At 37.4% G+C, this 27,918-nt stretch overlaps 1 protein-coding gene across 18 annotated transcripts in view; it reads right to left on the reverse strand.

The window, feature by feature from the left end:
- Window positions 1–86: 86 nt before the first annotated feature.
- The window catches only part of LOC131054254 (zinc finger protein CONSTANS-LIKE 10), a 46,390-nt gene continuing 18,558 nt past the window's right edge, over window positions 87–27,918 (reverse strand). For 17 of the 18 annotated variants that reach the window (XM_059216270.1, XM_059216315.1, XM_059216293.1 and 14 more), the window contains 4 exons: window positions 25,793–26,185; window positions 14,597–14,824; window positions 966–1,306; window positions 394–807 (listed from right to left, as the gene is read on the reverse strand). In XM_059216270.1, coding sequence (XP_059072253.1) covers window positions 678–807; window positions 966–1,306; window positions 14,597–14,824; window positions 25,793–26,185 — 1,092 coding nt within the window. In that variant the 3' untranslated portion in view covers window positions 394–677. The other variant, XR_009107972.2, reaches the window with a different exon arrangement.

Here is a 27,918-nt window from a genome sequence, read left to right on the forward strand (position 1 = left end):
AACTAGCACATGATAGGTTATCACTTGGACTACTCATGATACATGCCAAAAGACAAAGCATTTTCTCAAAGAAACGTGAATGAAAATGAACCTCAACTTTCACTTTTGCTTTAGGTAAAGTAATCATTTTAACTTGTCAAGCTTTTGAGAGGAAGCTCTATTTGATACAAAATATTTAGTGACATGGTTTTGGACTAATACTTCTTAAATACAAGCTTCATCATTTCCAAATATCTAATACTTGTACACTAGCATATTGTTTTAATCTTTAATGAACCTGAGACTATATCAAATGAATTCATGGTCAAGGAAATGAACATCATATTTCTGTCACTGCAATATACAAGGACATATTCAAAATGCAACGCAGTTTCTTTCATGCCATCAATTACCTGTTCCAAACCCAATATACGATGGTTATCTATTATAATTTAGGTGTAAATGCAATATACATAAAGAAACAGAAGCAAGCATGATTCACTCACTGGATCTGGGACACCCCAACCATTCTTAGAATGGCAGGTTATTTGAGACTGAATAAAGTAGTTCAACTTCATATGCATAAGCAAGGTCAAGTATGTTGCAACCAATGGATAAAGACTTGTATTGTTGCCAACTGAGAAATTGACACACGCAAATAGTGGAGCAAATTACAGATACTTGAATTTTTTAATATTTTAATAGCTTCTGGTCATGGCTAGAGGATCATAATCATAAGCTTCACCTGCCTTCACAAAGCGACCTTTCACACGCTTTCTTGAATCCGCTCTAGTTTTGCGAGACGCATAGCGTATTTTTTTCTCAAACCTGTTTTCAAAGAAAAAACAGACCAGACAAGTGTAGTTAATTGCAGTCTTTTCTTGAGATGTTTGAATCTCATAGGCTGTAATTTGTGTGCAATGACACCTACAAATTTAAACCGATTCAGGTAAACCTCAGTAGAAAGAGCTTAAAAAGTGACATACATCCGTGACTTCTTTTTCTCCTTGTATCTCATCATTGCATTGTCCCTAGCCTGTGAAACTACAGAATCTGAATTTGAAGGCCCCCACAGAGGCTCTCCCTTCAGAAACAGCGGTGATAAACCACAATCATGATAGTCAGCAGCACTGCTTTCCCCACTTAAGCTTGATAGAGAAAGTGAAAAACTAGAATGAACTGGCAGAAAAGACTTTGAATTGCTAGGCCCACTTCGATCTGTTACACCTTGAACAACTCCACCTGTTCCAGGCAAGGCAGCTTCTTCCTCATTCCCAGGCTCCTGAGATGATAAAGCTATATAGCCAGCTGGAGCTTCTGCAGATGGCTGGAAGGATATTGTATGATATTAGGCACCAGTTATACATATACTATTATTAGAGATAAGTTATGCAACAGATACAATCTTGATTTATTCACATCAAATAAGTAGATTGTTCAAACTATTAATAAAATTTGAATTAGAACTGTTTTTATTATAAAAAGATTATAAAGGTCAAGCTTAACAACCATTATTAAAAGCAAGTGTAATATTGACATGCAGAACTTGCACCAAAAGACACAATCTTAACATTAAGTAAATTGGATCAAAATATGACTTGATCAATTCAAAGCTGTAACTTGATAGACATTCTGAATCCCACCAATAAAAACTTTATGCCATAAAGTGATTGACTAAAATCTTGAACATATAAAACTTCAGTGTCTTTAAAGGTGAGGAAGCCATGGAAATCCCCTAAGAAAAACTTGGCAGACTTCTTTTTCGTATGAATTCTTAGATCAAATCACTGGGAAGACCCTTGTGGGCTGCAAGTTTCTCAAATTCAAAATTCTTGTCAATAGAGCATGCTTATGTGGATTTCTGGATTGAGTTCCTATTGCGCAACTACACATGGTGGAATTGAAGCCTATAATTTGCTAATGACCCAGTTGCAGGTGAGAGTTTTCCAACTACTGTGGAGTGTTTCAACTCAGTATAAGCAAGATGTATGAACAGTGAATTGGTTGAGGCAATTTCAAATGAAACTGGCGCAAATCAGTAAAATTATAAAATAGCAAAATTGCAAATACTAAATAAATTAATAATAAGATTTCTTGAATACTAAATAAAATTTGACAAATGAAATTGTCAAATTGGAGATTTCTATTATATCAAAAATATCATAAAGATGATTACATCATGACAATGAGTAGCATTACAATTACTAGCATGATATCAAAATAAGTACAAAAGTCAAAATATAGTGAAGGGAGGCATCATCTGCAAACTCCTCATCACTTGAACTACTAGACTCCTCACGGTCAAGATCCCCCAAACTAACACTAACCAGCTCTGCATCTGAAACGGTAGCATCCTCATCAACTTGTGATGGCTCCTCTAGCTCTACATCCCATCGTGTCGTTGGACTCTCTTTGCACACAAGAAGTGTCTTGTGGTCAATGAGACGCAAAGTACTATGTACAGCCACAAACTTCTCTGATCTCCTAGAGGTAAGTTTGTTCCTCTTAAGAGAGTGGATGAAACTATATGTAGACCAGTTCCTCTCAACAACTAAAGAACTAGAAACCTGAGATAGCAAACGAATTGCTAGAGTGGTAGTCAAAGATTTATGACCATGACAATTCCACCACAAAAGTGGGTCCTCCTGTGCCATAGTTGCTATATCCATCTTAGCTGCGTTTGAATAAACCCTAAGAGTGGCAAATTTGGTCCACTAAGTGCGAATTGTGTCGGCCTTTTTTAGCATTATACATCTTATCAATGCACCTAAAGAACCCTACCTTCACCTCATCATCCTAAATTGGTGTAATTCTACTAGGCATAGGCAACCATATGCAAGGGAGTGTTGAGCTTGTCCAATCTGCATTGAATGAGTGGCCGAATGTGCTCATTGTTGAATGCTAAAGCGGGGTCCTTCACTCGCACAACTTCCCTCATCTGATCAACCATAGAATCAATGCACTCATACACCTCTCCAAGGGTAGTGTTGTGACCATTTCACACATCGCCCCATGCAAATGGGGACCCCCTCTTTTTGCTTTTGTTTTGCCTGTTTTTCTCTTTGCTTTTAGGGTTTTGAATAAGTGAGTGAGTCGTCTGGACTAGGGTTAAGCCTTAGGGGTCTCTATTGGATATTTTCAGGCCGAGTCCAGTCAAATTTTGAAGGTTATTGAGCATCCTCCCGAGGGTTGCAAATTTTGAAATAGGATGAGCTTGTCAGGAAGGTCAAGTATGTCTCAGGATAGGTCCAGTCAGGGGTTTTGAGGGCACATTCAAATTTTGTCTAAGTATTAGCATTTTAATGATGGAATTGTGCAACAATTTTTGTCTGGGTAAATTTTGACCAAATTTTTGATAGCTTGATATTTGATTCCTGGCCTTAGAAATGACCTAATTATGCCTTGTGAATTGACTGAAGACCTAAATTTTGGATATTTTGGCTTATGGAGGTAAAATTGCTCCTGTCCCTCTCCCAGGGACCAAGGCGAAATTGATATTTTATGCATCTTGGTTATTGACTTGTTTCAATGATTTTGTGCAGGGTCGCCAGGGGATATGATCGAACGTGAATTGAAGATTTTGAAGATTTTGAAAACTCAAAAATGACAAGTTTTTAAGGTTTAAGGCAAAATCGCTCTTGTCCTTCGCTGAAGGACCAGGGCGAAATGGCTTATTTAGATCATTTTGGATCTTGGTTGATCAAACTAAAGCATCAAGGACGCAAGGAAAGATGAAGTGAACGTAATTGAATATCCTGACTTAGTCAAAAAGCAGTGAAAGGTTGAAGATTTGGCCTAGAAAGACAAGTTCGCTCCTGTCCCTCTCCAAGGGACCAGAGCGATTTTCTTCAAACACACCTTCTTGGACATTTTTTGGACTTAGGCTCTCGTTCACGGATTGCAAAAGGATTGTATCTTCCCCAGCAAAGGAAATTTGAGATGAAAATTGTGAAGATTTGGTCTTGAGGACAAAAGGCGCTCCTGTCCCTCACTGAAGGACCGGAGCTTGAACTCCAAATTTGCATTATCCTCACAAGATTTAAGTGATTTCGCGATTTGAGGAGGACAAAGGAAGTATGTTTTGCTCGTTGAATATAACTTGAATGGGCCACAATGGAGAAAATCGATCCAAGTTGCAGTGGGCGCTCCTGTCCCTCTCCAAGGGACCAAGGCGATTTTTAAAGGAAGCTCCTGTTCCTCACCCAGGGACCAGAGCGATTTTCTCAAGGGACAAGTTTTGGGCAAAGGAAAAGCAAGTTTTACGTTTGAGATGAGTAAAGGAAGGCATAATCGCTCCATTGAAGATAATTTTGAAAGATTGCAAAACACAAGTGGAGCCTATAATGACCAAGGCGCTCCTGTCCCTCACCCAGGGACCAGGGCGAAAATGCATTATCAAGTCTTCCCTTCCAAATTTGGTTGAATCCAGGCCAAGGCGCATGATGGCGATGATATTTGGAATGTTTCAAGGAAGAACAAAGTTGCAAAGACCACAAAAACTTGATGAAATTGGCTAAGGCGCTCCTGTCCCTCACCAAGGGACCAGAGCGAAATATTCAAGTATGCCTAATTTTAAAATGCCACTTTCGTTTCCAACACTCAAAATGGAGTAAGCAATGACGTTTTACGCCTTGAAGATAATTAGATATTGATATGATTAAGGATTTGTGCCATGGACTAAAGATCGCTCTTGTCCTTCACTGGAGGACCAGGGCGATTTCTATAGAATCAATCATTCCTTTCCAAAACCACGTCAAGGCAAGATTATGCAAAGTGAGAAATGTCTTTAGGAAGATAGTGAACAAGGGATTAACCTCAAGAATCGACAATTTTAAGCTAAAAAAAATAAAAATCGCTCCTGTCCTTCACTGAAGGACCAGGGCAAATATCCTTGGAAGAGCTCATTTTGTCTTGGAGAAACGAGTTAGGCGTGTATAGAACAAGCAAGGAAGATCATTGATTGCCCTGCAACATGAATTGGCGATTGGAAAAGACAAGGACCAAGGACAAAAGGTGGGATCGCTCCTGTCCCTCACCAAGGGACTAGGGCGAAAATGTTTTAAGATACACTCCTTCCAAAGATGGAATAAATCAAACTCAAGATTCCAAGAGAAAATGCTATTTTGGACGTCCAGGAAGAGACTTTGAGCGTAAAAAGCGAGAAATACAAGGCTAAAATGCATGGGCGCTCCTGTCCCTCACCCAGGGACCAGAGCGATGTTGTTGATGTCCCGTATTCCTCCCATGCTTAGGCGCCAATATTTTTCAAATTGCATTAAATGCTAAATTCGCTAAAACTTTGAAATATTTTAATTAAATTGGCATTTAATAAGAACGCATGGGCTAATAATAATTAATTTAAGCCTTTAAAAAATCGAATCTTTAATTGCAAAGGCATTTAAATTAATTACTATTAAATTTTGATCCAAGAAGAGAGCGCTTGGGGTATTATTTTAATGTTGTTTTTGCCAAAGTCGGCCTCTCCTTTTATTTAATTTTTATTTATTTCTTTGGCCTATTTTCCAAGTCGGCCTATGGGCAATTGCAATAGTGAGCGCCTATATAAGGGAGGTATTTTGGAAGCATTTTAATCCATCATTCAATCATTTATTTAAATGCGATTTGGAGAAGCAATAGAAGTGCGAATTTTGATCCAAGAAGAAGTGCGAATTTCAATCCAAGAAGGAGTGCGAACTTTGTTCGAGGTTAGAAGTGGAGCAAGTTTTCCTCAAGGCGTTGAAGACCCAAAGGGTGGTAAAGTTGATGAGGGAGGCGCATTTGCTAGAGGACTTCGATTTTCATTTTGCCTAGCGAATTTCTTAAATTTTGCATCGTTTTTTTTTAGAGCTAGTTCTCAAAGAGAGGTATGGCAAGATCTCCCTTGTTCAAATTTTGAAATTTTGAATTTCCAATTGCATCGTCATATTTAGGAAATGATAATTCAAAGACTTATCATGAAGTTTCCTAAATTTAAAACTTAAATCCAGTCTATATTTCTACGTTCCAAGGTAGATTACTCATTATGAAATGTTGTGTAGGTGTCAAGATGGCGACCCCAAAGGTAGGAGCATCCACCAGTCGTCCAGCCCTCATGAAGGAAGATCAAAGGAATGAAGAAATGGAGACCAAGATCGTGTCAAAATGGAGTAACATTGGAGATACCAACCTGGGAAACTTCAGTGTGAAGAAGTTTCGAGAGGTCCCTTATATTGGAAAGCCATCACCTGTCGCAAGGAGAATAATTGAAAGTGGCATTATCAAGGCGGTCGGCTTCCCTCCAGCAATCCAGTGCCATGAGCTGATGATCGAGTGTGCCCACCATTACAACCCACAGTCAAGATCGATCGTGTCCAAGGAAGGAAACACTTTGGCTTATCTTTCAGAGGAGGCTATCAGTGAAGCTCTTCATCTACCAGAACATAAAGATATGATTTACAAAAGCTTGGAAGGAGCTAGATCCATGTACGAAGATGATCCAGACACCTGCTTAAGCATCATCAATAAGAATTGGTTACTCAAAAGTCGTCCTCGCCTGAGCAAGATTCCGAACACACCACATAGGATCGACTTCCAGGAGGAGTACAGAGATTTGATAACCTTACTCAATCGAGTTGCAGGGGCTCCTCAAGCCTTCTATTTTGAGAAGTGGATGTTCTTCTTCATCCAAGTGATAGTTCAAGGAAAATGAACAATTCATTGGGCCAGAATCATTAGCCATTGCTTGGACGTGCAGTTGAGAAGACTGAAGGCTACCAAGTCCTTCCACATGAGCTCATACATCATATATGCCTTGATCAGGAGTTTTGAATATGCAGGACTACCTCACAGAGGAGTGATTGGAAGAGGACCCAGGGAAGTCAGAGTTTGTGAATCTTATGTTCATTTGCATCATCCACCTGGAAGTAACTACAAGTTAGTTAATGATACCTTCACGATGAACATCACCAGGACATTGCAAGGTGGGATTCACAATCGGATATCTCAAGATGCACAAGAGCTTGTAAAGAGGTATGGTGCTTGGTTTATCCAATTCCAGAAGTTTACATATATTAGAGTTCATGGGTGTCCTTCACCTCCATATATGTTGCCAAGATATCCGAAAGACAGAATAGTGTTACTTGAGGTGACTAGGCAATTGGCGGCCTATGCGAAGGCATTCAGACATAGGCATGGAAATGGAATCCCTGTACCTATCATACTAGGAAATTCAGTAGAGGTATGTCCTAATGCTCCAGCTTTAGATGATGCAGAAAGAGAGTTGGCCTTATATTCATTTTCATTCTTTTCATTGAGGGAGAATTTTGATCCTTATGGGTATATAGAAGAGACAGTTGGTAGAAAATACAAGCATGAATGTCAGGTAGAGGACTTTTGGATGAATCTCTCAGATGATTTAGAAGTGAAAAGAAAGATGCATTCCAGATTGCCTTTGGATTTCATCAGGAAATGCAAAGTTTACAGAGTGGCCGATCAAGCTCAGGACAGTGGCAGGCACCTCCAGTCATCCTATGATAGAGAGGACAAGGCAGTAAAGATAGATTGGAATGAACCTGAGGTTGTGGACTTAAAAGCTTTGATGGCCCCAGTTTTGTCCTGTACTCGCAGATGGGTTGATGTGCAACATTAAAAGTTGAGAGAGCAGAGCATACCTATGACTTTTACTTTGGAGGAAAGATCGGCAGAAGGAGGAGCAAGCGCAAGTGAAGGCCATCCTCATCCCAGAAGCACAAGCGAAGGCAATCCTCACCCGAGAAGCGTAAGTGAAGGCAATCCTCATCCTAGAGGTGCGAAGAGGAAGGAAAGACCTGAGAAAAGAGAATCTTCCAAGAAGAAGCAAGAGGCCAATCGAGATCGCTCATCCGGCACATCTTCTCGACAAGAGAAGAGGACACTTGAAGTGGAGGAATCTATGGAATCAATGGTTCAGAATGAGAAACATGAAGAAGGACAGGCATCTCAACGTTCATCAAGTCAATCAACCCAGGTCAATGAGCTACATGAAGACAAGAATGATGATGAAGCGACATCTCCTCTCCGGAAAGAAGAGCCATTACCTAAAGAAATACAAGTTAGAGAGACAAGGTCCGCCATTCCAGATTGGTTGAAGGAGAGACTAACAAAGGTGATTGTGATCGAAGACGAAGATAATGTGATTGATTTAGATAGCCTTGTTGGAAATTCTCAGGGAGTAACAGAAAAGAAAAAGGCCACCAAAATGTCCAAGATGATTAGAGATGAGACAGGGTCCAGGAAGTTGCAGATAGCTACACCGGCAATGGACAAGTACGAGGGTGAAATCCTTGTAGAAGAATATGATGTAGAAACCGTTGAGCTTGGTCCACTCACCACCGAGTAGGCAATGGATGAGGCAACTGATTCATTTGAAGCACTTAAAGATAAACTTAAGGAAGAAATGGAAAAGAATAGAAAACTTGAGAGAGAGGTCAGTGCTTGGAGAGGCTACTTTAGCCACCTCAGTCAGCCTTTGGGACGTCAGGATCCAGCAGTATCTCCTGTGCAAGCACTTCCCCTTGAATCAGTTGGTGAGGCAGAGAGAGTTAAAAGCTTGGTCCAGCTTATGAGCTCTTGGATTGACAAATCCCATACAGTTGCCGTTGAGTTTGCAACAAGAATGATGCAGACCATTCATCGGGCTATCCAGGTCCTTGAGATCATCCACAACTTAATGATAACAGTAGCCGCCTTTGCTCATACTAAAGATGTTATCATTCATGTTCTTCAAGTAATTAGGCAAACACCAAGGAAGACCTTAGCACAAGAAAAGATAATGGATGGAGGAGCTCATAATTTACTCCAGTGGTCTACTTTACTCCAGATGAAGGAAGTTCTTTTCGAGGACACCAGCGCCGAATGCAATCAAGTGGAGGAGGTCATCCATCCAATCCAGGACAAGGTGTTTGGGGTGTTATGTACTATTCTTGGCAGAAGAATCGAAGTTGAGACAGATGTGGATCTTCAGGAGTTGGAAAACAGAGTCAGGATCATCTTTTGCAAAGATGAGAATGTTATTACAGATGAGCAAAGAGATCAAATGTTTGCTACTATGCTTCTGATTGAGAAAATCAAGGAACTCGAACCTGAATGGGACGCAGCTCTTCTCAAGGCCTTTGATCAGATTATTCACTTGGAGGAACGAATGAGGAATCTTCCCGAGATTCCTATTGCTGAGATTGAAGGAATCGTGTCCAGATTCATTGCATATGCTAAAAAGGAGCATTGGAAAGGGAATAAAGTTCTAGAAGAGAGGTTGTTATAGATAACATGGCACCTTAATTATCATTGGTCTATGTTTCCTAGATTTTTGTGCCAAATTAAATATTTGGCTATGCATTTAATATTGTTCAATAAAGGGGGAACTTTTGTAATAAAACCCTGTGTCAGAATCTCAGCCGTTGATCTTCTTTTGATCTGGGCCGTTCATTGTAATTGAGGATGCTATATATACCCTCATTCATTTTCATTTTGTCATTAGAAATAGTTAGCAATAAGAAATAGTTAGAAGATTAGAGCTTTTGGAGAGAAGAAAGTTATTTTGTAGCAAGATTGAGTTTTGAAGAAAGAATTTCAAGCAATTGTTGTCTATTTTGGCTTTGAGATCAATAAAATATTGAAGTTATGGTGTTTTATTGCAATTCTTGTGGCTATCTTCATGGTTGTTTGTTTTCTTGAATCATTCTCAGTCAAAATAGTATTTAAGTTTGAAGGATTAAGTGTTGGGCTTGACCTTTGGTGAGATTCACGTTCCAAACCACTAGCTTCTTACTGATTGTAGGAACGCCTTGTGTGGTCAACTGGAGAGACTTGAATTGCTTAAACCTTCAATCGTCATTGAGCTTTGGATATGTGCCTTTGTGGTAGTGTCTATGATCCTTGATGAATTGAAAAATCATTTGTTACCTTAGAAGATCGCATCAATTTCAGTTGGGTTGTTATTTCATGGCAATATTGAAATTGGTAGAATCTTACCAAGTCTAGCCTACATTGGGTCATTCTTAGGATTAGATTAGAATTTATCCCTTGCAAACTCTACCTTTTGATCTTTTTGGAGAACTTGTTAGTTTTAGGCAATCTTGTTCCTGCAGCTCGGAGGACGTAAGGCCCCTTGATGAAACAGCATTCACAACGACCACTGGTGCTTATCCACACGTAGAGACCCTACATAAAAGAACCTTGGAGTCATCTTGATTGATCCTTTTTCGCGACATCTTCAGCAATCAGAGGCTTTATTCAAGAGAGGATAAGGTACCCTTGGGTATTTTATTCTGTGTATGATTGTGTACAAAATACACGTCAACAGGTAGGTGCATCCCCATCCCCATATTCGACGACTTGGAAAACTAGAGCAATGATGGAGACTTTGTATTTTGCATCACTCCAAAACACGTCACTCTTCACTATCTCCTTTACCCTCCTCCCATGCTTTGTCTTGGCCTCGGCTCACCCATTCCACTCTGCTATCATAACCATGAGTTGCAATGCCTCTTGCAACACAATCATTCTCTCCAAGAGAATGAAATAGGATGCATATTTGGTCTCAAATGGCTTCGACAACTCCTTCGAGAAGGTCTTGAAGAGTGCATGTGAAGTGTGGTGGTTGCAAATAAAAATCTGCACATTTGTTTCATCGGTGACCACTCCTCTAATCTAATCAATCTTCCCCATGTCCTTGAGTACATTGTTTGTGGCATGCACACAACATGGAGTCCACCAAATATGTTTGTAGGCTACCTCAATAAGTTTCCTTGCAGCTCTACACATGTCACTACTTGGACCACATTTTGTGCCCCAACCTCCTCAATAGCCTCCCTGAGGACCTCAAGCTGAAAATCAACATCTTTGTGATGCCTTGTACAATCAACTCCTTTAAGAAAGTATGGGCCCTCTACAAATGTAACCATGATGTTGATGATTGGACGATGGCTAATGTCTGTCCATCCATCCACAACTATGTTGCATCTAGACTCCACCCAACATGCCTTCATCTTCTCCATCAAAACATTGATCTTGGAATAGTTCTTATCCAAGATCGTGGTCCTCAATTTGGTCTCACCTAGTGGCACATATGATCGTCCTCCCCTCGCCACCATTGATATCATCTCCTTATAATAAGGAGATCAAGCTACATGAAATGGGATGCCATTGGCAAAGAACTTGCCAACGACATCGTCTATCTCATCCTTCAGCTGCACATTGAACAATTCAGCTATGGGGTTACTTTGCAAGTTGTGTTTCTAGGTCCCCTTACCCTCTCATGATTGGGCCACAACACTGGAAGTGGACAAAGGTCTTGACATCACTCCTCTCGTCTGCAATGTATGACTAGAAGCGCGCGCAACTGGCCCTGCTGAAGCTTTGCCCTACTAGACAAAGTAGTAGGCATTGCAATTGCATTGTCATCAAGAATGCCCCAAAGCTTGTTGATCTCAATTCTATATTTGATGTTTTTAGGATCTTCCAAAAAATGACACAATACACACCTTTTCCTCGAAGAAAAAGGAAGTGTGCATCAACACTAGTAATGCTGCCAAATCATCTTAGACCACCAATGAACAACGGGAACACCTTCCCCCCCCTCCCGAGCCGTATGTTTTAGAGATGATGACGTCTCTGAGATGTGGGGATGGGGATGAGGCATCTCTTGCCACCGCCGTTGGAAATGCTGGAGACAATCAAATGTCCAGGGGTCTCCGAGACGCCTCAGAGAGGCGCATGCATTTCCCGTCACCCAATGTAAAAAAGTGCATTAAAAAAAAAATCCTATTTTTAATGCATTTTTAGGGTTTGTGGTGAACCCTAATTGGATGTGGACCCCATCCATGCCCCCTATGCATTACAAAATCCCCTAAAATCACTGATTAGTCACATTTGTTTTTCTGATTGTTTTTAACCAGCTAGGTGAAGAGGAGATAAAACTTAGAAAAGAGTGATTGAAGGAGTGAAAACTAAAAGGTTGAGTGAGTGCAAGTGTAAGAGGAGTGATAAGGAGCAAGAAGAGGAGGAGGATTCTATAGCATTTTGGAGAGATTTTTCAAGCTCAAGGTAGGTTATTTCTTGTTTTTTGTTTGTTTGATTTTTTAATTTACAATTTTTTTTGTTGTTTTTTCTTTGTTTCATTTTCAAAATCAGATTTGATGTTGAATTTTGAGGGCAAAATGATTCATCATTTTGCCCTCAAGATTCAACATCAAATTAAAAAAATTAAATTTTCTTTTCAAATTTGAAATTTGATGAATTTATTTTGATTTTGATTTTGTGAAATGCAGTGTCACTATCACAATGAGCTCTCATGACATGAGTGAGGATGAGATATAAATATATTCTCATAGTGGAAATGATTCAAAATATGAACTTGTGGCTGAGGGGGATTGGTGCTGATCCTAGAGCCCCATCTAGTTCCATGGCAAGTGCAGCAACTAGTACAAATTGCCCTTCCAAATTATTGGCACAGTATGCTAAGGGTCCTTATGATCCTAGATCTCCTCTCAAACAGTTTGCATCGCCCTTCCAAATTATTGGCATAGTATGCTAAGGGTCCTAATGATCCTAGATCTCCTCTCAAACAGTTTGCATCGCCCCCAAATTATTGGCACAGTATGCTAAGGGTCCTTATGATTTTAGATCTCCTCTCAAATAGTTTGCATCAAAAATAGCAGGCACATCAGGGATAGGTGGTGGCGCACAAGGAAGTGGCAATGCAACATTTGTGGTCTTAGATGGTATGGTAGCATGACTAGAGTTAATGCACACTTCCTTTTTCTGCGAGGAAAAGGTGTTGAACCGTGTTGTTTTTTGGAAGATCCTGAAAACATTGAATATAGAATTGAGATCGAAAAGCTTTGGGGCAATCCTAATGACAATGCAATTGCAATGCCTACTACTTTGTCTGGTAGGGCACAACTTTAGCAAGGCCAACAACATACTTCTACTCATACATTTTTGATGAGAGGAGTGATGTCAAGACTTTTGTCCACTTGCACTCTTGTGGCCCAATCACAAGAGATTAAGGGGACCGGGAAACACAAGTTGCAAAATAACCCCATAGCTGATTTTTTCAATGTGCAACTGAAGGATGAGATAGATGTAGCTCGGTCTCCATATTATAAGGAGATGATATCGATGGTGGCTAGGAGAGGACCATCATATGTGCCACCATGTGAGACCAAATTGAGGACCACGATCTTGGATAAGAACTATTCCAAGATCAATGTTTTGATGGAGAAGATGAAGGCATGTTGGGTGAAGTATGGATGCAGCATAGTTATGGATAGGTGGACGAACATTAGCCATTGTCCACTCATCAACATCATGTTTACATGTGCAGAGGGTCCATACCTTCTCAAAGCAGTTGATTGTTCAGGGCATCGCAAAGATGCTGATTTTCAGTTTTAGGTCCTCGGGGAGGCTATTGAGAAGGTTGGGCCACAAAATGTGGTCCAAGTAGTGACAAATGTAGCACATGTGTGCAGAGCTGCAGGGAAACTTTTGAGGCAGCCTACAGACATATTTGGTGGACTCCATGTGTGCATGCCATGAACAATGCACTCTAGGACATGGGGAAGATTGACTGGATTAGAGGAGTGGTTAGTGATGTGAGCGATGTGTAGATGTGCTGATATAAAAATACAGGTGAATTGAAATCTTCAAGGCAAAATCTGCAATATAACATCTTTGTGGGTGCCCCATGAAAGGCCAATTAGTTTTCACGAAGTTAAAGCAATTAGTTTTCACGAAGTTAAAGGTTGCAATCAGTATGTAATGGCATGTGCCATATACCAAGTAACATGAAGGCATCCCAACAAAGGTGGAGGTAGTGGTGGAAGTGATGGTGCTGTGGGGAGACGTTTTCCCCAAGCCTAGAAAACGTCCCCTACAGGGGACGTGGGTTTATTTAGGGGGAACACGTCCTCGTGGAACACTGTGTTGATCCTATTTGAACTCATTAAGCATTGTACCTCCTTGATTAATTAACTCTAGTCTCTCCTAGTATACTGGAAACTGAAATCATTACCAAGAGTTGACCTGTTTAATTCAACTTATTTGCTTCATATTTGCATTGGACAGTTTAACGGTGGTTCTACTGTAAACAACCAGTGCCAATTTCTCTATGTACTCTGAACAATTGATATTGCTGCTATACTGTATACTGTATAGTGTGTAATGTACAGAATCCAATTCTCTGCTATCATTGTAGAAAAGTCCTCTAATATAAAGCTAAACAAAATATGGAAGCAAGTTCATACCATGCCAGACATCCACATACCATCTGAGCATAATATCTAAATAATATATAAGATGACCATAAAAAAAGATGACACTAAAGTAGCAATATAATTATATGCAGAGAAAGTGGTTTAAACTTTAAATAGACAGATGACTTGAATTATAGTTATCTTGTGCATGCATTTTGTTGCTAATAATCATGATAACTTTAACAGCAATACATACTCATCTTTCAAGATTAAAAAATGAAAAAGATTAATTATTCCATACTCATTTTCTTATTTAAATCAAGCATAATTTTGGAAATGGATTTTGATACTTGCAACATAACAAAAAAAATCACTACATTTCTATATTTGTAGGTAAAGAATTCAACCTTGTGGGAGCTTTCATTGCATCCACTTGAATGAGCGATAGAGATATCTTTATCCATTGAGGAACAGGCTGTGTCCCCATCCTCAAACATCGAAGTGCCTTTACCTTGGGGGCCACCAAATATGTCTTCATAGTTTTCAAAAGTAAGATCGACATCACACACATGAAATGCATCGCAGCATTCATCATCATCATAAATTCCAAGATCTTGCATGTTTTGAACCCATAGCTACACATTTCAAAAAAGAATAAACTCAAGACAACAATTATTGAGCATCATAAAGCCATTAATAGATGCTAAATGTACACATCCCGAATAATTCCAAGATCTTGCATGTTTTGACCCCACACATTTCAAACAAGAATAAACTCATGACAACAATTGTTGAGCATCATAAAGTCGATAATAGATGCTAAAAGTATACATCCCAAATAGTATATAACTCCCAACTGCAAGTACTTTATTCTATCCATTTTCATTAAGAAGACATTGTAAAAGATTACAACCTTATATCCTCAAGAATAGCAAAAGCTAACAAGTTTAATTAGCTGTAAAAAGAAGTTAGAATATGTTCTAGCTTACTGGAAAAGAAAGCAGTTGCAAATAATTTGCTGTGAGGGATTATGAATGAAGATATACTAGGATTGATCAAAAATTTAGAAAATCAAGACTCTTACTTTATGCAATATGTTAGTGAAGCCATAAATCTTCCTGAACCTATCATTTGTGACTATCTTCCACTTTGGATTAAAATACTTCAAGATTTTTTATCAATTCTTTTCCAGTGCATCTTATAACTCCTTATATGATTAATGCTTTGATTCCCCTATCCTATAAGAGTATCATGTACCATGTTATCCTTTGAATACACCAATATAGAATGTGTACCAGTTATAGGTTAGCTCCTCGGACATTGGCACTGGTAGAGTTCTCTCCTCTAAGAACTTAATGTTTAGAGGGAAGAGGAAGGTCTCTTTGCACTTGTATGATCCCTATGATCCTTTGTGCATTATCAGGCAAGAGGAGTGCATTGATGGCCTGCAAAGTCTGTTCATGATGCTCAATAATAGGATTCAATTTGTCAATGCAAGTGTTCATAGAATCAAGCTTTTCTATGTAGAAGCCTCTTAAACCCATTTTCTAAAAAGACATTAGTGTTTTTCTATGTTGGAAATTCTTTCTTGGTTGTGAGTAGCCTCGATAATTACTTAAAGAATAGAAAGCACATTTGGATCATTTTTTACATGGTCCAAGCTGGAGGGCATGCCAAAACCAGATTATTTATTTTCACGAGTCTGAGAGGATTAAGAAATTGGAGGTGAGAATCCATGGAGTAAAACATGGGAAAATAGCAGAAATTTTAGTGGGCTGGTTCACAGTTAGAGTTGTAGGCACAAGGGATACAGGAGGATAATTTTGACTAGGGCTGATGCCAAAATGAGTAAGGGTGAGACCATAAGACTTTGGAACCTGACAAGATAAGTGCAATGGATGTCACTAAGTTGCTGACCTAGTGCTTTTAGAAGGAGCAGAGTAATGCCAATAACATTTTATGTTGTAGAATGATTTGTATGTGCCATCACATGCTGGAGATTATTGGCACTTATTCCTGATTTTGTGGTATTGAATCTTACTTAGTAAAAACAAATAGAACTTCATTTGTAGTCATTGGGATCCATGTTGCTGTAACTTCACTGAGGGAGTGGTTAAGAGCTGATTTCATGGAGAGAAACAGGCAGCACTGAGAGAAGCAAAATTTATCCTGACATATATTATTGCTTCAGCGATTTCCATGCAATCTTTTCTGACTGCCTTGAAATTAATAAGCAAAAACTTTATGTCCTTCACCTTCACCAGATTAACTATTGACACCAAAATGTCACTTTGTTATATTATGCAGTTGAATGCTGAATAGGTGTTCTCCTCTCAGTTGTCCATTGCAAATATGAACATCTCAAGTCTTATTAGGGTTATGTGATATGCGAGGCTTTGTGAGACTCATGGTGCCCATTACAATGTCTATTTTTGCTAGAAAGAATATAACTAATCGTTGTAAGATTTTCTGGGGTGCATTAACAAGAGTTCAATTTTGTTCTTTCTGGATGTTTAAGTTTTCCAAATCCAGGCTGACTAAATTTGCAGATGCTACCATGTAGTTCCATCAACAATTAATTTGTTCAATCTTCCAACAAGCTCTAATAATTGACAAAAGAACATTGACTAGGATAATACTTTGCTACATGGGATATGATCCAAATCTGTCATTTTACCCACATAAGAGTGTTTGCAAGAGTTAGCATCTCCAAATCAAACCTCAATGCCTTCTTTGTACAACCATTTATATGTAATTATTTTCAAACAACTTGTTTTTAATTAATTATATTTATGAGTTGAATATTTTATTTTTGTTAAATGACTTTACCTAGGGCCAAAAATAAAGTAAAATATTATATAGTCACTTTTATGAGCCAAAATAAATTAATATTTTAAAAGTGATTTTATAATTAAATCTCAAAAAAGTTCTAAGAGGGTTTTAAGAGGAGGATTGTGCAAACTCATTTCATATTCTTGATTATGCAGTTTGGTGAAAACCCTCTTTGGGAGTCTAAGTTGTCGTTCAGCAATCCAGCCTAGAATGAAAAAGGCAATATTGTTTTCTGTGAATGAAATCCCACTTGACCAATCCTTGGTGGAATCATTCAGAATTCACAGGTGTGCAGAATTGATTCAGGTCTTGCAGGGTTTGGAGCAAGTTGATTTATCCATACAAATTTCAGATTCAAAGGTTTGCCAAGTTTTTAGGTACAAATTTATAAAGTTTTGCAAGCAAAATATAAATTTGTAAGTGTCGTGTGTGCTAGTGAGAAATCAATTAAAAATTGCAGTGTAGTGTGTGCAAGGTGATATTGGTCAGAGATCATGTGCAGTGTGCTATGAAGTATAGAAATAAAATAATATATGTTTCTTTTTATTTGTTGGGATCCTTACCCAGCTGTATAAATATTCACAAACTCAGAGTGCTGTACCATTTGTAGCAAGGAAAGAGGAGTCGATTCATATTTTGGGGCCTTAAAGCCTTCTCCTAGAGTCAACATAGCATTCCCAAGTGTTTTTCACAAATTAGTTGCTGCAATTTCTAAGGAAGCACCACTTCGTAAGGCTGCCATGCTCTTTCCTAACCAGCTGTACTACTGTGGAGAAGGTCATTCAGCTAAAAATAAATTATAAGAGGGTTGTTGATTGGTGTTTGACTAATCTGCAATACAGGTCAGCAACTTTGGCTTGCCAATATTGTTGATTTATTAAAGATACTACTGCTGTAAAATTTCTGAGTATATCTTTTCATAAGAGCAATAAACAGAAGTATTAAAAATTATATGTTAACTACATTATGCAATAATTTTGCATAAGTGAAGTCATTATCAGCATTAGAAATTGTAGAGTTAATTTGATGAAGTTTATATATCAGATTCCACCAAACAAGTTGTAAAACATCATCAGACCAGCCAGCATGCAAACCATATTTGACAGAATGTCCTTATGAAACTGTTGCGATGTTTCCACACATCGCCCCATTGCAAATGGGGACCCCCACTTTTTGCTTGTTAGCATAGGTGTTTTTGCTTCGTTTGCATAGCTTGGCAATAGTTTCATCTCCTAGCTCTTAAGGGGGGAAGTGATGTCTTGTCAGTTGGGAATCGGTAAACTGAGTCAGGAATTCAAATTTCGAGTTTGGAATCCATGAACAAACGTCAAGACTCGAATTGAAGGTGGGAATTCACATTGTTGTCGAAGTACAAGAAAAATTGCAAAATATTGTCAATGTTGTCAGGAATATAGCTAGGAAAAGTGATATGAAGAAAATGTTAAGCATGGAAAAAATGAGGAAATTTCCTAGTAATGTTTTGACAAGGAAAATTCCTTGTCAAGGTTCTGACCTTGACAAGAAAGAAAAACAAAGGAAATTTTCTAAGTTAAAAAATGAAATTTCAAGGGAAAAATCAGGGAATTTCCTTCTAACACTTGGAAATACTACAAGATTACTTGTCACAAGTATAAAAATGTGGAATTTCCACTCAAAGATTTCCTTGCTTTATGAAGAAATGCAACAAAATTTCCTTTCCAAGGCTTAGGTGGGCTTCACAGAAAGAAAATTTCTTCCATATGTCTCAAATGTGCCCAACACTTCCCAAATTTCCTCTCCTAGGTGATTTAGCGCCCCAAATTCCTTGATAGCAGTGAAAATGCGCTCCAAGTATGAAAACTCCTTGACAGTAGTGAAAATGCGCTCTAGTCAATTTTTTTCTCCCCCTCTAATTTGCACTCAAGGAGGATGCATTGCTAAGTCAGCCAAGGAATTAAGTAACATGGGCGTTGTTTCTTCCCCCTAGTGAAATCCCGCCCTAGAAAAAAGTAACCAATTTCTTGCCTCATGAGGAAATCCACTCAAAATTCCTTGTCACACATGCATTTGCCCCCTCAAAATTCCTTGGTATACATCAAATCACGCCCTCAAAAATCGTTCGCATACATGAAATCGCACCTACAACATTTTCTAAAGGGTGTGGAAATGCACCTAAGGTGAAATTCCTTCTCCCCTTCGTTTTTGCACCCAAGTATGCATAGATAACATTGGAAACAAGGAAAGACGGGTTGGCTCAACCAAAACACAAGGCAATATTGAAAGAAGATATGCAAGTCGGTTCTTGAAAGGAGATCAAATCAAGGAGAATTCATCAAATCATACAAGGAAACAAGTAAAGGGACTGAATAATTTCAACTAGGGATTCCTTGGTGGTCATGTATTTCCGCTTGGAAATACATAACCAAGTCCTAATCCCACCCTAGTGTGCAAGAGAAGCGGAAATACATGACCAAGTCCTAACCCCGCCCTAGTGTGCAAGAGAAAGTGCAAGTTTCACATTTTTCAATGTTTATTTTAATTCACTTGCAATTAATTTGAGGATTAACATATGTCTATATTTACAAAATAAGTGATTTGTGGTGTTTGATCTTTTCAGGAATCATGGCTAGGAACTTCGATGATGTACAATGCGAAGGATGAACATTCAAGGAGACATGAAGGATAAACATCAAGGACTTCACAATGTGAAAAGGACTGACAAAAAGGATTACTCTACAATGTGAAAGACTTTACAACATTGACATGGAAGTAATCAAGTTCAAGGAAGATTAATGAAAAGAAGATTCACATTGCAACATGAAGACTCAACACCGACAAGAGGATCAACGATGAGCATGGCAATGTGAAAATAACATCTACGACAAGAAGAAGCTTGTGGAATGATGAAGAACGAGGCAAGCAAACAAATGAAGGAGAGCTATTACACTAGTACAAGGGAATCAAAGAATCGAGGTCAAGAACATTCAAGGTGAAGGATTCCTGAGTTGAGGATGGAAATGCATCACAAAGAGGAAGATTCCCAAATGTCAATATTGAAAGTGAAATGTGATCGAGGAAAAGTAGTTCCAAAAAAGTCAAGCAAAGTTAGAAACTTGATCATCAAGATGATGCAATTTGGGAATATGAATCATCACAATCAATCAAGCAATTGGATTATGTTGAGTATCACGAGATATTGCTAGGGATACATGCAAGTTGAGGTGGTGCCCTATCATTATCAACCAATTCAATGATGCCATGTCAACATGCCCAAGTGCATTAAACCTACTTCATCCAGTACAGGAGCAAGTGACACATGGAGCTATATCAAATATTATTCAATATACCTAACCTCATTTCTCATTGGTCCGAATTCAAGGGAGGGACGTGTCCAAAATGTTGTAATTTTCTCATTGGTCAAAAAGGAGTTAGTTGTAACTAACCCTGATTAGGGTTTTGTTGTCCAAATCTTGGCCATTGATTTAGAATCAATCCTAGCCCTTGAATTGTAATCAGGATGTCTGTAAAAGGCTTTGCCTTTTCATTTGTAAAGGTTAATAGTTAATAGTAAGAGAGAATAGAAGAATAATTTTAGAGTAGAGTAAAAGGAGAAGACATAGATTGTTACCAAGGCTATGTTGAAATCAATATATAATTTTCATTGAAAATATGGTGGGTCTTTGTGTCTTGTTTCTACATTTTGCATGGTTTCTTGTTACTTCTCAAATTTAGTTGAAGTTCAGTGGTTTTCATGGAGAAATGCAATGATATGTGATGAATTTCTTAGTGTTCATACCAATTGTAATTTGTTGATTGCAAATTGCAATGCATGATTAGTCTAAACCTCATTGTTGCTAAGTTCATATATATGTTCATTTGGATTGCGCCAGCATTGGGTATTTGAATGGATGTTTGCAATATGAAAATCATGTATTACCTTTGGAGATCGCATCAATTTTGTGTGGTTGTTGTTATCGTAGTGAAGCAAAGCTTGATTTAAGGAATTCATCTATCCAAGCATCATCCATTATTATCATTGTCCTTAGGATTAGCATAGATTCTCTAAATCATTTCCCTTTTGATCTTTGTTTGAGTTTGAGTAAGTGTAGGAGTAAGTTCCAGCTGTTTTGCAAAAGCATAAGACCTTTTGTGATACCATCATATCACATCATTTCACTGAGACTGTCCAAATTGCATGTCAACACCTGAGTAAAGGAACCTTGGGGTAGCCTTACTTGATTACATTATTTAGCATTTGAGGTTTCCTTGTTCAAGACAAGATAGAATACTTAGTATTTTATTCTCTGATTGAAATGTCATAAAAAACGCATTAACAGAAACCTTTGGTCAATGTCAAGATTTTATGGAGAATTTATGATTTAGAATGTTAGCTGCAGCAATTCTAAGTGTTTGCATTTAAGATTACTCCATGCAAAACATTTGATGAAATGTCTGCAAGGTAAAAATCATGAACTTACAAGTATGATAAAAATATCCTGGTAGAGTATATTATATTATATTTGGATATGTTGTCCATTAATGGAAGTCCTTAAGAGTTGGAGAGATGCAAAAGTTTGTTTTTTTGGCACTAAACTTAGATGTTTAATAGATTTCAGCCAAGGGAGCTGACAAGTGGAAAAAGTTCAGCATTGCTATATGTTTACAATTTTCTTCTTTAGGGGTGAGGAACCTATTGCAATGCCCAATTTATTAGTTTGATAGGAGAATTAGAAAAAAAAGAATCAAAGAGGGAAATCAAAACACTCCATTTGTTGGATGGTGAAGTGTTCGAGTTTAGAGATAGTGTGTTCATCAATTTAGTTGTAACCATGTTCATAATGAGATCTAAGACTCCCATGCTACTTGGTGGGGTTGGGAGAAGCTTAAAATGAGTACTCCCCTGGTTATCAAGAAGTGGTATATTCATTTTAAAGTTATAGATGAACCTATTGATTAAGAATGGACATTGACACAAGATTCAAATTTTCAAGCAGAAGACCAACCCCATATCTAAATTTGAAATGATTCCTTGTATGATAGCAATAAAGTTGCTTTCTTTGCTCACCAAAAAAATGTGTCGAGGATAAATTAGTATATATGGGGTTAGTATGCTACCTTTCAAGCTGGGAAGAATGTTTTGCGAGCTTGAATCAAATTCTAAGGATCAATGCTTTTGTTATCACATCTTCTTCATCCTCTAATTAGGGAGTTATCTCTCAAGATGTTTAGTTCTACTAGTTCAAGTCTATTCCCACCATCAATCCTAGTTCAAATACCATCTTAAAAAATCCAATTAGTTCTCGCAATTCTATTCTTGCTACTATACTGGGTGATGACACAATAGGAGGGAGACATGTTAATTGGGAGAATTATTAAGCTTGGTTGGAGAAGCAAAGCTATTATGAGTGTGAGAAAATGTGTCTCCTCCAATGGACCTACCAATGTCATGCTGAATCACTCAGGTGATTAGAACACAAATATAGGTGATAATAGGATTGCTCATGAAGGTAAAGTTGTCTTGACTGAGGGTGGTACTGTTAAGGTTTGAGGCATTTGTATTTCTTCTTCTTCGGTTCAAGGAAGAAATTGATTAGTGTTGATATAGGACTAGTGGAGCCCAGTAATAATGTTATTATTTTTTGGACTATTAATTTAGATGAAAGTTCTACAAACATTTATCCTTGTATCTAATATTATTTGGACTAGTAATTTAGAATAAGGTCCACCTATTTTAGCATGATTGAACATTTCTTTTTGATACATGAATGTGAGGCAATGAGCTCACTAACATTATGTAAACCATCAAAATGTAAACCTCAGGATTAAGCCTCGAACACTAACAAGAGGGAGCAAAAGACCAATTCCTATAACATTAATATTACAGTCCACTCCCATTATTAGAGTCCAGTAATACCAATATCATTCTTTGGACTAGTTATTTACATAAAAAGTTGTATATAACATTTATCCTACTATCTAATATTATATGGAGTGATAATTTAGAATAAGTTCCATCTATTTTAGCATGATTGAACAACCTTTTCTTATACATGAATGTGCAACAATGAGCCCACTCCCATTATGTAAACCATCAAAATATAAAACAGAGAATTGAGCCTTGGACACTTTAAAGGATGAGAAAAAGGCCAATTCCAATAAACCAAAAAAGAAATTACAAAAAAATGTGTAAAAGGAACATGGGAGGAAAAATGAAGACTACAAATCAACTAATTATACCAAGCTAACCCTTTTAGTATGAGACTGAAGAGTTATTGATAGAAGTTAATGATAATAGGAAAGATTAAAAAAAATTGAGTTAAATGATATTCGATCAAGTTGAAAATCAACCAATATCCTCCACAACCATATTGCCCCAAAACCTAGACTAATGACTACCTTATAGTTTGCCTCAATGCAATATAACACAACTATGTAGATTAAGAAGTTACTAATAAACTAGAATAAAACATATTATGTTCTACTCTTTTGAGTATCAACTATTCAATTAGTATGAGGTATGAACAAAAGAATAAGATGAGAGAAGACGAATATCATCTTAGGTAGAGATCACATCCTTTTATTAATGAAGGATGTCTAAGAATAGACAACAACTGCATAGGAATAATGATGGCAATTACAAAAGAGCTATCATAGACGTGCAATCTATCACATTATTTAATATTATTCTAATAAGCTAATACCCCTGTTCGTCAATGACTAAATTGGAAGGATCTAGAGATGTCTCAAATTATTGATCACTTACCATCCATAGTTTGAGACATCTTTTTAGTAATTCCAAGTATGAGCACAATTGGCGCATATTAAAGGGCATTTAATGAAGAAGCAAAAGAGTTTGGGCCAAGGATTAATGATTTTATTTTTGTGTAATACCATCTTTGTGATGGCATCAAAGAAGTGGAGGGGAAGGAGGCTCATGATGCGATCAAATTGAATTGCTAAGAATGTGGAATCTGAGTTTGTTGCAAAGGAGATCATGAATTTTGGGAGGGGAGCAACAGCATGGACAGCAGAGCACATGTGAAAGTGAAAGCATCATGTGGGTTTTCATTGGAAACAGATCATGATGTGCTTGGGGATGATATTCTTCTTGAGGAGGAATTTTTACCATTCAATTCAAGGGAAAACCACTAAAGAGATTTAGATGAAGGAAAAGACTGTAAATCATCTTTATGGACGTGTAATTTTCTATGATGATGACAACTGATCGATCATCATATATCATATATGACACAATAATGTGCATTTTGCTCCTTTTTTGGTCATAAACTAACATAAAAACAACCTTTAAGTTCTCTCAATTTGGATTTTGAATGCTTTTAAGCTTACTTCAACAAATTATATATTTTTTTAATATGCTAGAAAATGGGCAGTCATGTCAATGTACATTTACATATAGGTTACTCCTCTACTTAGCCACTCAATTCTTATGTAACAATATGCAAACTAGGTTGTCACAGTAAAAGAGTTTTTATTTTGAGAGCGGTGCTTAATTTCCATCAACAGATTAGTTTGTTGTTCTTATCTTGCTTCATTTTGAATCATATTAGAACCATAACCCTAGACTGACTGATTTGATTGATCTCACTCAGGTTTGTATCACATGGTTAATACATGGCAACGCATTTCCTTCAACAATTTTGGACTGATACACATCCTATCTTTCAATCTAAATGATAATCAATAATACCAATGCATATAATCATAATCCAACCTGTGTAGTATAATCTTAAATCACGATAATTTTGACAAACAGCATCCCATAGTTACATAAAAAGTGCACAATGATCAATGAAATAATGTATAGTTTGATGACAAAAAATCACTCTTTAAGGTAAAATGTCCTTTAGCTGGTCAGTAGTGAAAATTGAGGGGTAAAATATAGCTTATATATATGTCAAATGAAGTGTGATCCCCTCCAAATCAAAAAAATATATGGTGAGAAAATCAGATTTCCAAGTTGGTACTGAAGTACTGCTTAGTGCAAAAATGCTTCCCATGGTATTTGTATGGCTTTTTCTAGAAATTTTATGCAATGTGAAAGAAATTAAAGAAACATTATGGGTTTACCACTTTCAGTATATCCCTTCTGTCATCCTCTACTTGCAGGTCCAATCATCCTCAAACCAAACTCAAACATTTGCTTTGATACAATGTCAGAATCTAGACAGGCTAGTTTGAACTCAGAACCTCTCATGGGCAGTAACTGCTTTATCGCTAACCTACTTGCACACATTGATGATGGCCTTTTTCTCACATTTAGAGGTGTGAATTGCAATTTTCAACAATTTGTACATGACATGCCAATATGAGTATTTTAACATGAATAATGTTAAAGGGCATTTCATTTGCCAAGGGAACCTGTCAATTTTTTATTACATGCAAGTGTCTACTCCTGTTCATGACGCTCCTCAAGCATCATGCTATTGATTCACAGTGTTCTTGGGGTTCAACACACAATCACAGAACAAAAGCTAAACTTTGGGTTTATTTCTTAGTGTTATATGATTTTTTCTCTAAAAAACAAGGCTTTCAATTAAACTACAAATACAAGTACAGCACAAGTCAATAAAAGCTTCATTCCCATAATGAACTTGCTAATATGTGAAAATATTCTGTACATATTCTTAAAGTTACTCAAATCAGTATAATATGTTCCATTTTAATCACAAATTCCATTCTATTTAGGAGTTTCCTGGAATGTTCAACTATCCTGTTCATAATTCATTTGAAGTGCATATTTCATCTCTTCTATTTATTTTACTATCACAAACCTGGTTACTTTGATTTGCTGAAGTACAGCGCCAAAAAGAGTCCCCTTGAATGGGCATTTCAACATTAGTGTCTGATTTAAGTTGCTGTGACATGGGTATAAGCAAAGAAACATCTTGCATTTGCTGCTCAGTCAGATTCTTGTCCTCTTGTTGCTGACCTTTCTCATGCCTCCCCAATTGCTGTGTTTGTAATTCAAAATCATCCTTCAATGACCTAGACAGCAAACTTCCCATGGATTGTGCATCAACTTGACCCTGTACCAGATCACAAGCTTGCACTTCGTGTTGGTCCTGTACTTGCATTGAACTCAAGGGTTGCAATTTTTGCAAATCGAGCAATTGCTGAACAATGATGTGATTTTGTTTTGAATGGAACTGATGATCTTCACGACTCTGCAAATTTAATGAAAGTCTATGATAGAAAGCCAGCTCTATATATTCACCTATGAAATAATGATAAAATTGAAAATAAATACATCCTAAATTGCCAAAAGGTACATTCTAAACGACTATCTTGAATATTAAGTTATTAACAGAAAAGCTACTGAACACAATTATTATTTGATCTTCATTTTTAGGGAAAAGACATTTTAGTTTATCTTGACAGGTAGTATTGGTCAATGAAAATCTGATATCCAGTAGCCTAAAATTGAACTTCTAAAACTAATTTCAATGCTTTATACTTTGAACTGGACTGTAAGAAGTAGATTCCCTGCATGAACTATACCTAGATTAGGAATATCAAGTATGGATATATTTTGGTATCCCTTCTCTAACCCCAACAGCAATCACCAGATGTTGCTTGATAGGATGTTAGCCCAATTTAAGTCAAACGGTTATGAGTCTACTCCCGTTTTGTTGCACTTTCATTTGTACAATTTTGAAATATTTAACAGTGACCCCCATCTTAATCCATGTACTCAAGGTAACCTGTTTTCCCCAGGCTGGCGAATGTTCAATCAGAAACAGTAAGCTTGCAAGTTACTTCCATAAAAACATATAAGACAATTGACCTAGTTAAATAAAGTTGCAACTATATACCAAACAATCAGGATATTAATTTATTATTTTTAGCTTAAAACCCAGATTATTTCAACTCTCAAGTACTGCATTGATACTCTTTCCTCCAGAAGGAAAATAGAAGTGGCTCTCAAGTTGAATAACAGGAAGACAAAACAAGGATAGTAGCCAGAATATTATGTGACTTATCAATATTTGGTCCTATTTTAATTGTAAACATGCTTAACAGGTGCCTTTTATTGTAGTAATAAGTTTTGCTAGTATTCCTATTTTGGAGCAGATCCTGCAAAGGTATTTACGATGTTGGCAATTTTGTTATTTTGCAATAATTTTATAGGCTTTGTTCCTCCTGGTATAGCTTTCTAAGCAAATCTTGGAAGTTCTTCAACTTTGAAATAGTATAAAACTGAATACCTTTCTGAAGATTTTATTTTTCACTAGCAAGCTTTTCCTTAAATGGATACCCTTCACTCTTTGTATATGCAAGCGGTTGATGGAGGATTGAGTGGATCTTTAATTTTCTCCCCTTCTAACAGACTTTTCATTACATAAAAAGGTATCTAAACAGGTAAAATCACTTTCATCGCCCAAATCCTCTTTTAGATACAAGGAGGCTCTAAATAAGAACTTAGCAGTGCAGTCCCTTCTATGGCATTTGCAATAACAAGTTCTCAGCAGAAAATGAAATTTGTTACAGGCAACTTTCATTGAGTGTAAAGGACAACAGCAGACTGAACATGCACCCAACTAACTCTCCCTCTAAAGAAGTCCAAAATATAACCTCTAGCACAAAAAGTTCCAAGGATAAGTTGGACAGTCATGTCCAACAGAAGCTCTGTCAGAAAATATATCCCTATTCAGTGGACACTATTACCTGCCTTCAGAGGAGAAGTTGAACAACTTAATGATGCTGAGAAGTTACAGGCTATTATCCTTGTCTTCCTTCAACATATTCCTTTTGAAAATAATATTTACAAATAGCATGCTGCAGAACATGGATCATGAGGATGGAAGTTAGAACCCATTTGGGGATTAAGAAAAGTTTACATGAGTTTTCCTGGACAAAGAGGAAGCTGCCTAAAAAGATTTGCAAAAATGGAGTTTCT

This window comes from Cryptomeria japonica, chromosome 2 (genome assembly GCF_030272615.1).
Source record: "Cryptomeria japonica chromosome 2, Sugi_1.0, whole genome shotgun sequence".
NCBI classification, from domain to species: Eukaryota; Viridiplantae; Streptophyta; class Pinopsida; order Cupressales; family Cupressaceae; genus Cryptomeria; species Cryptomeria japonica.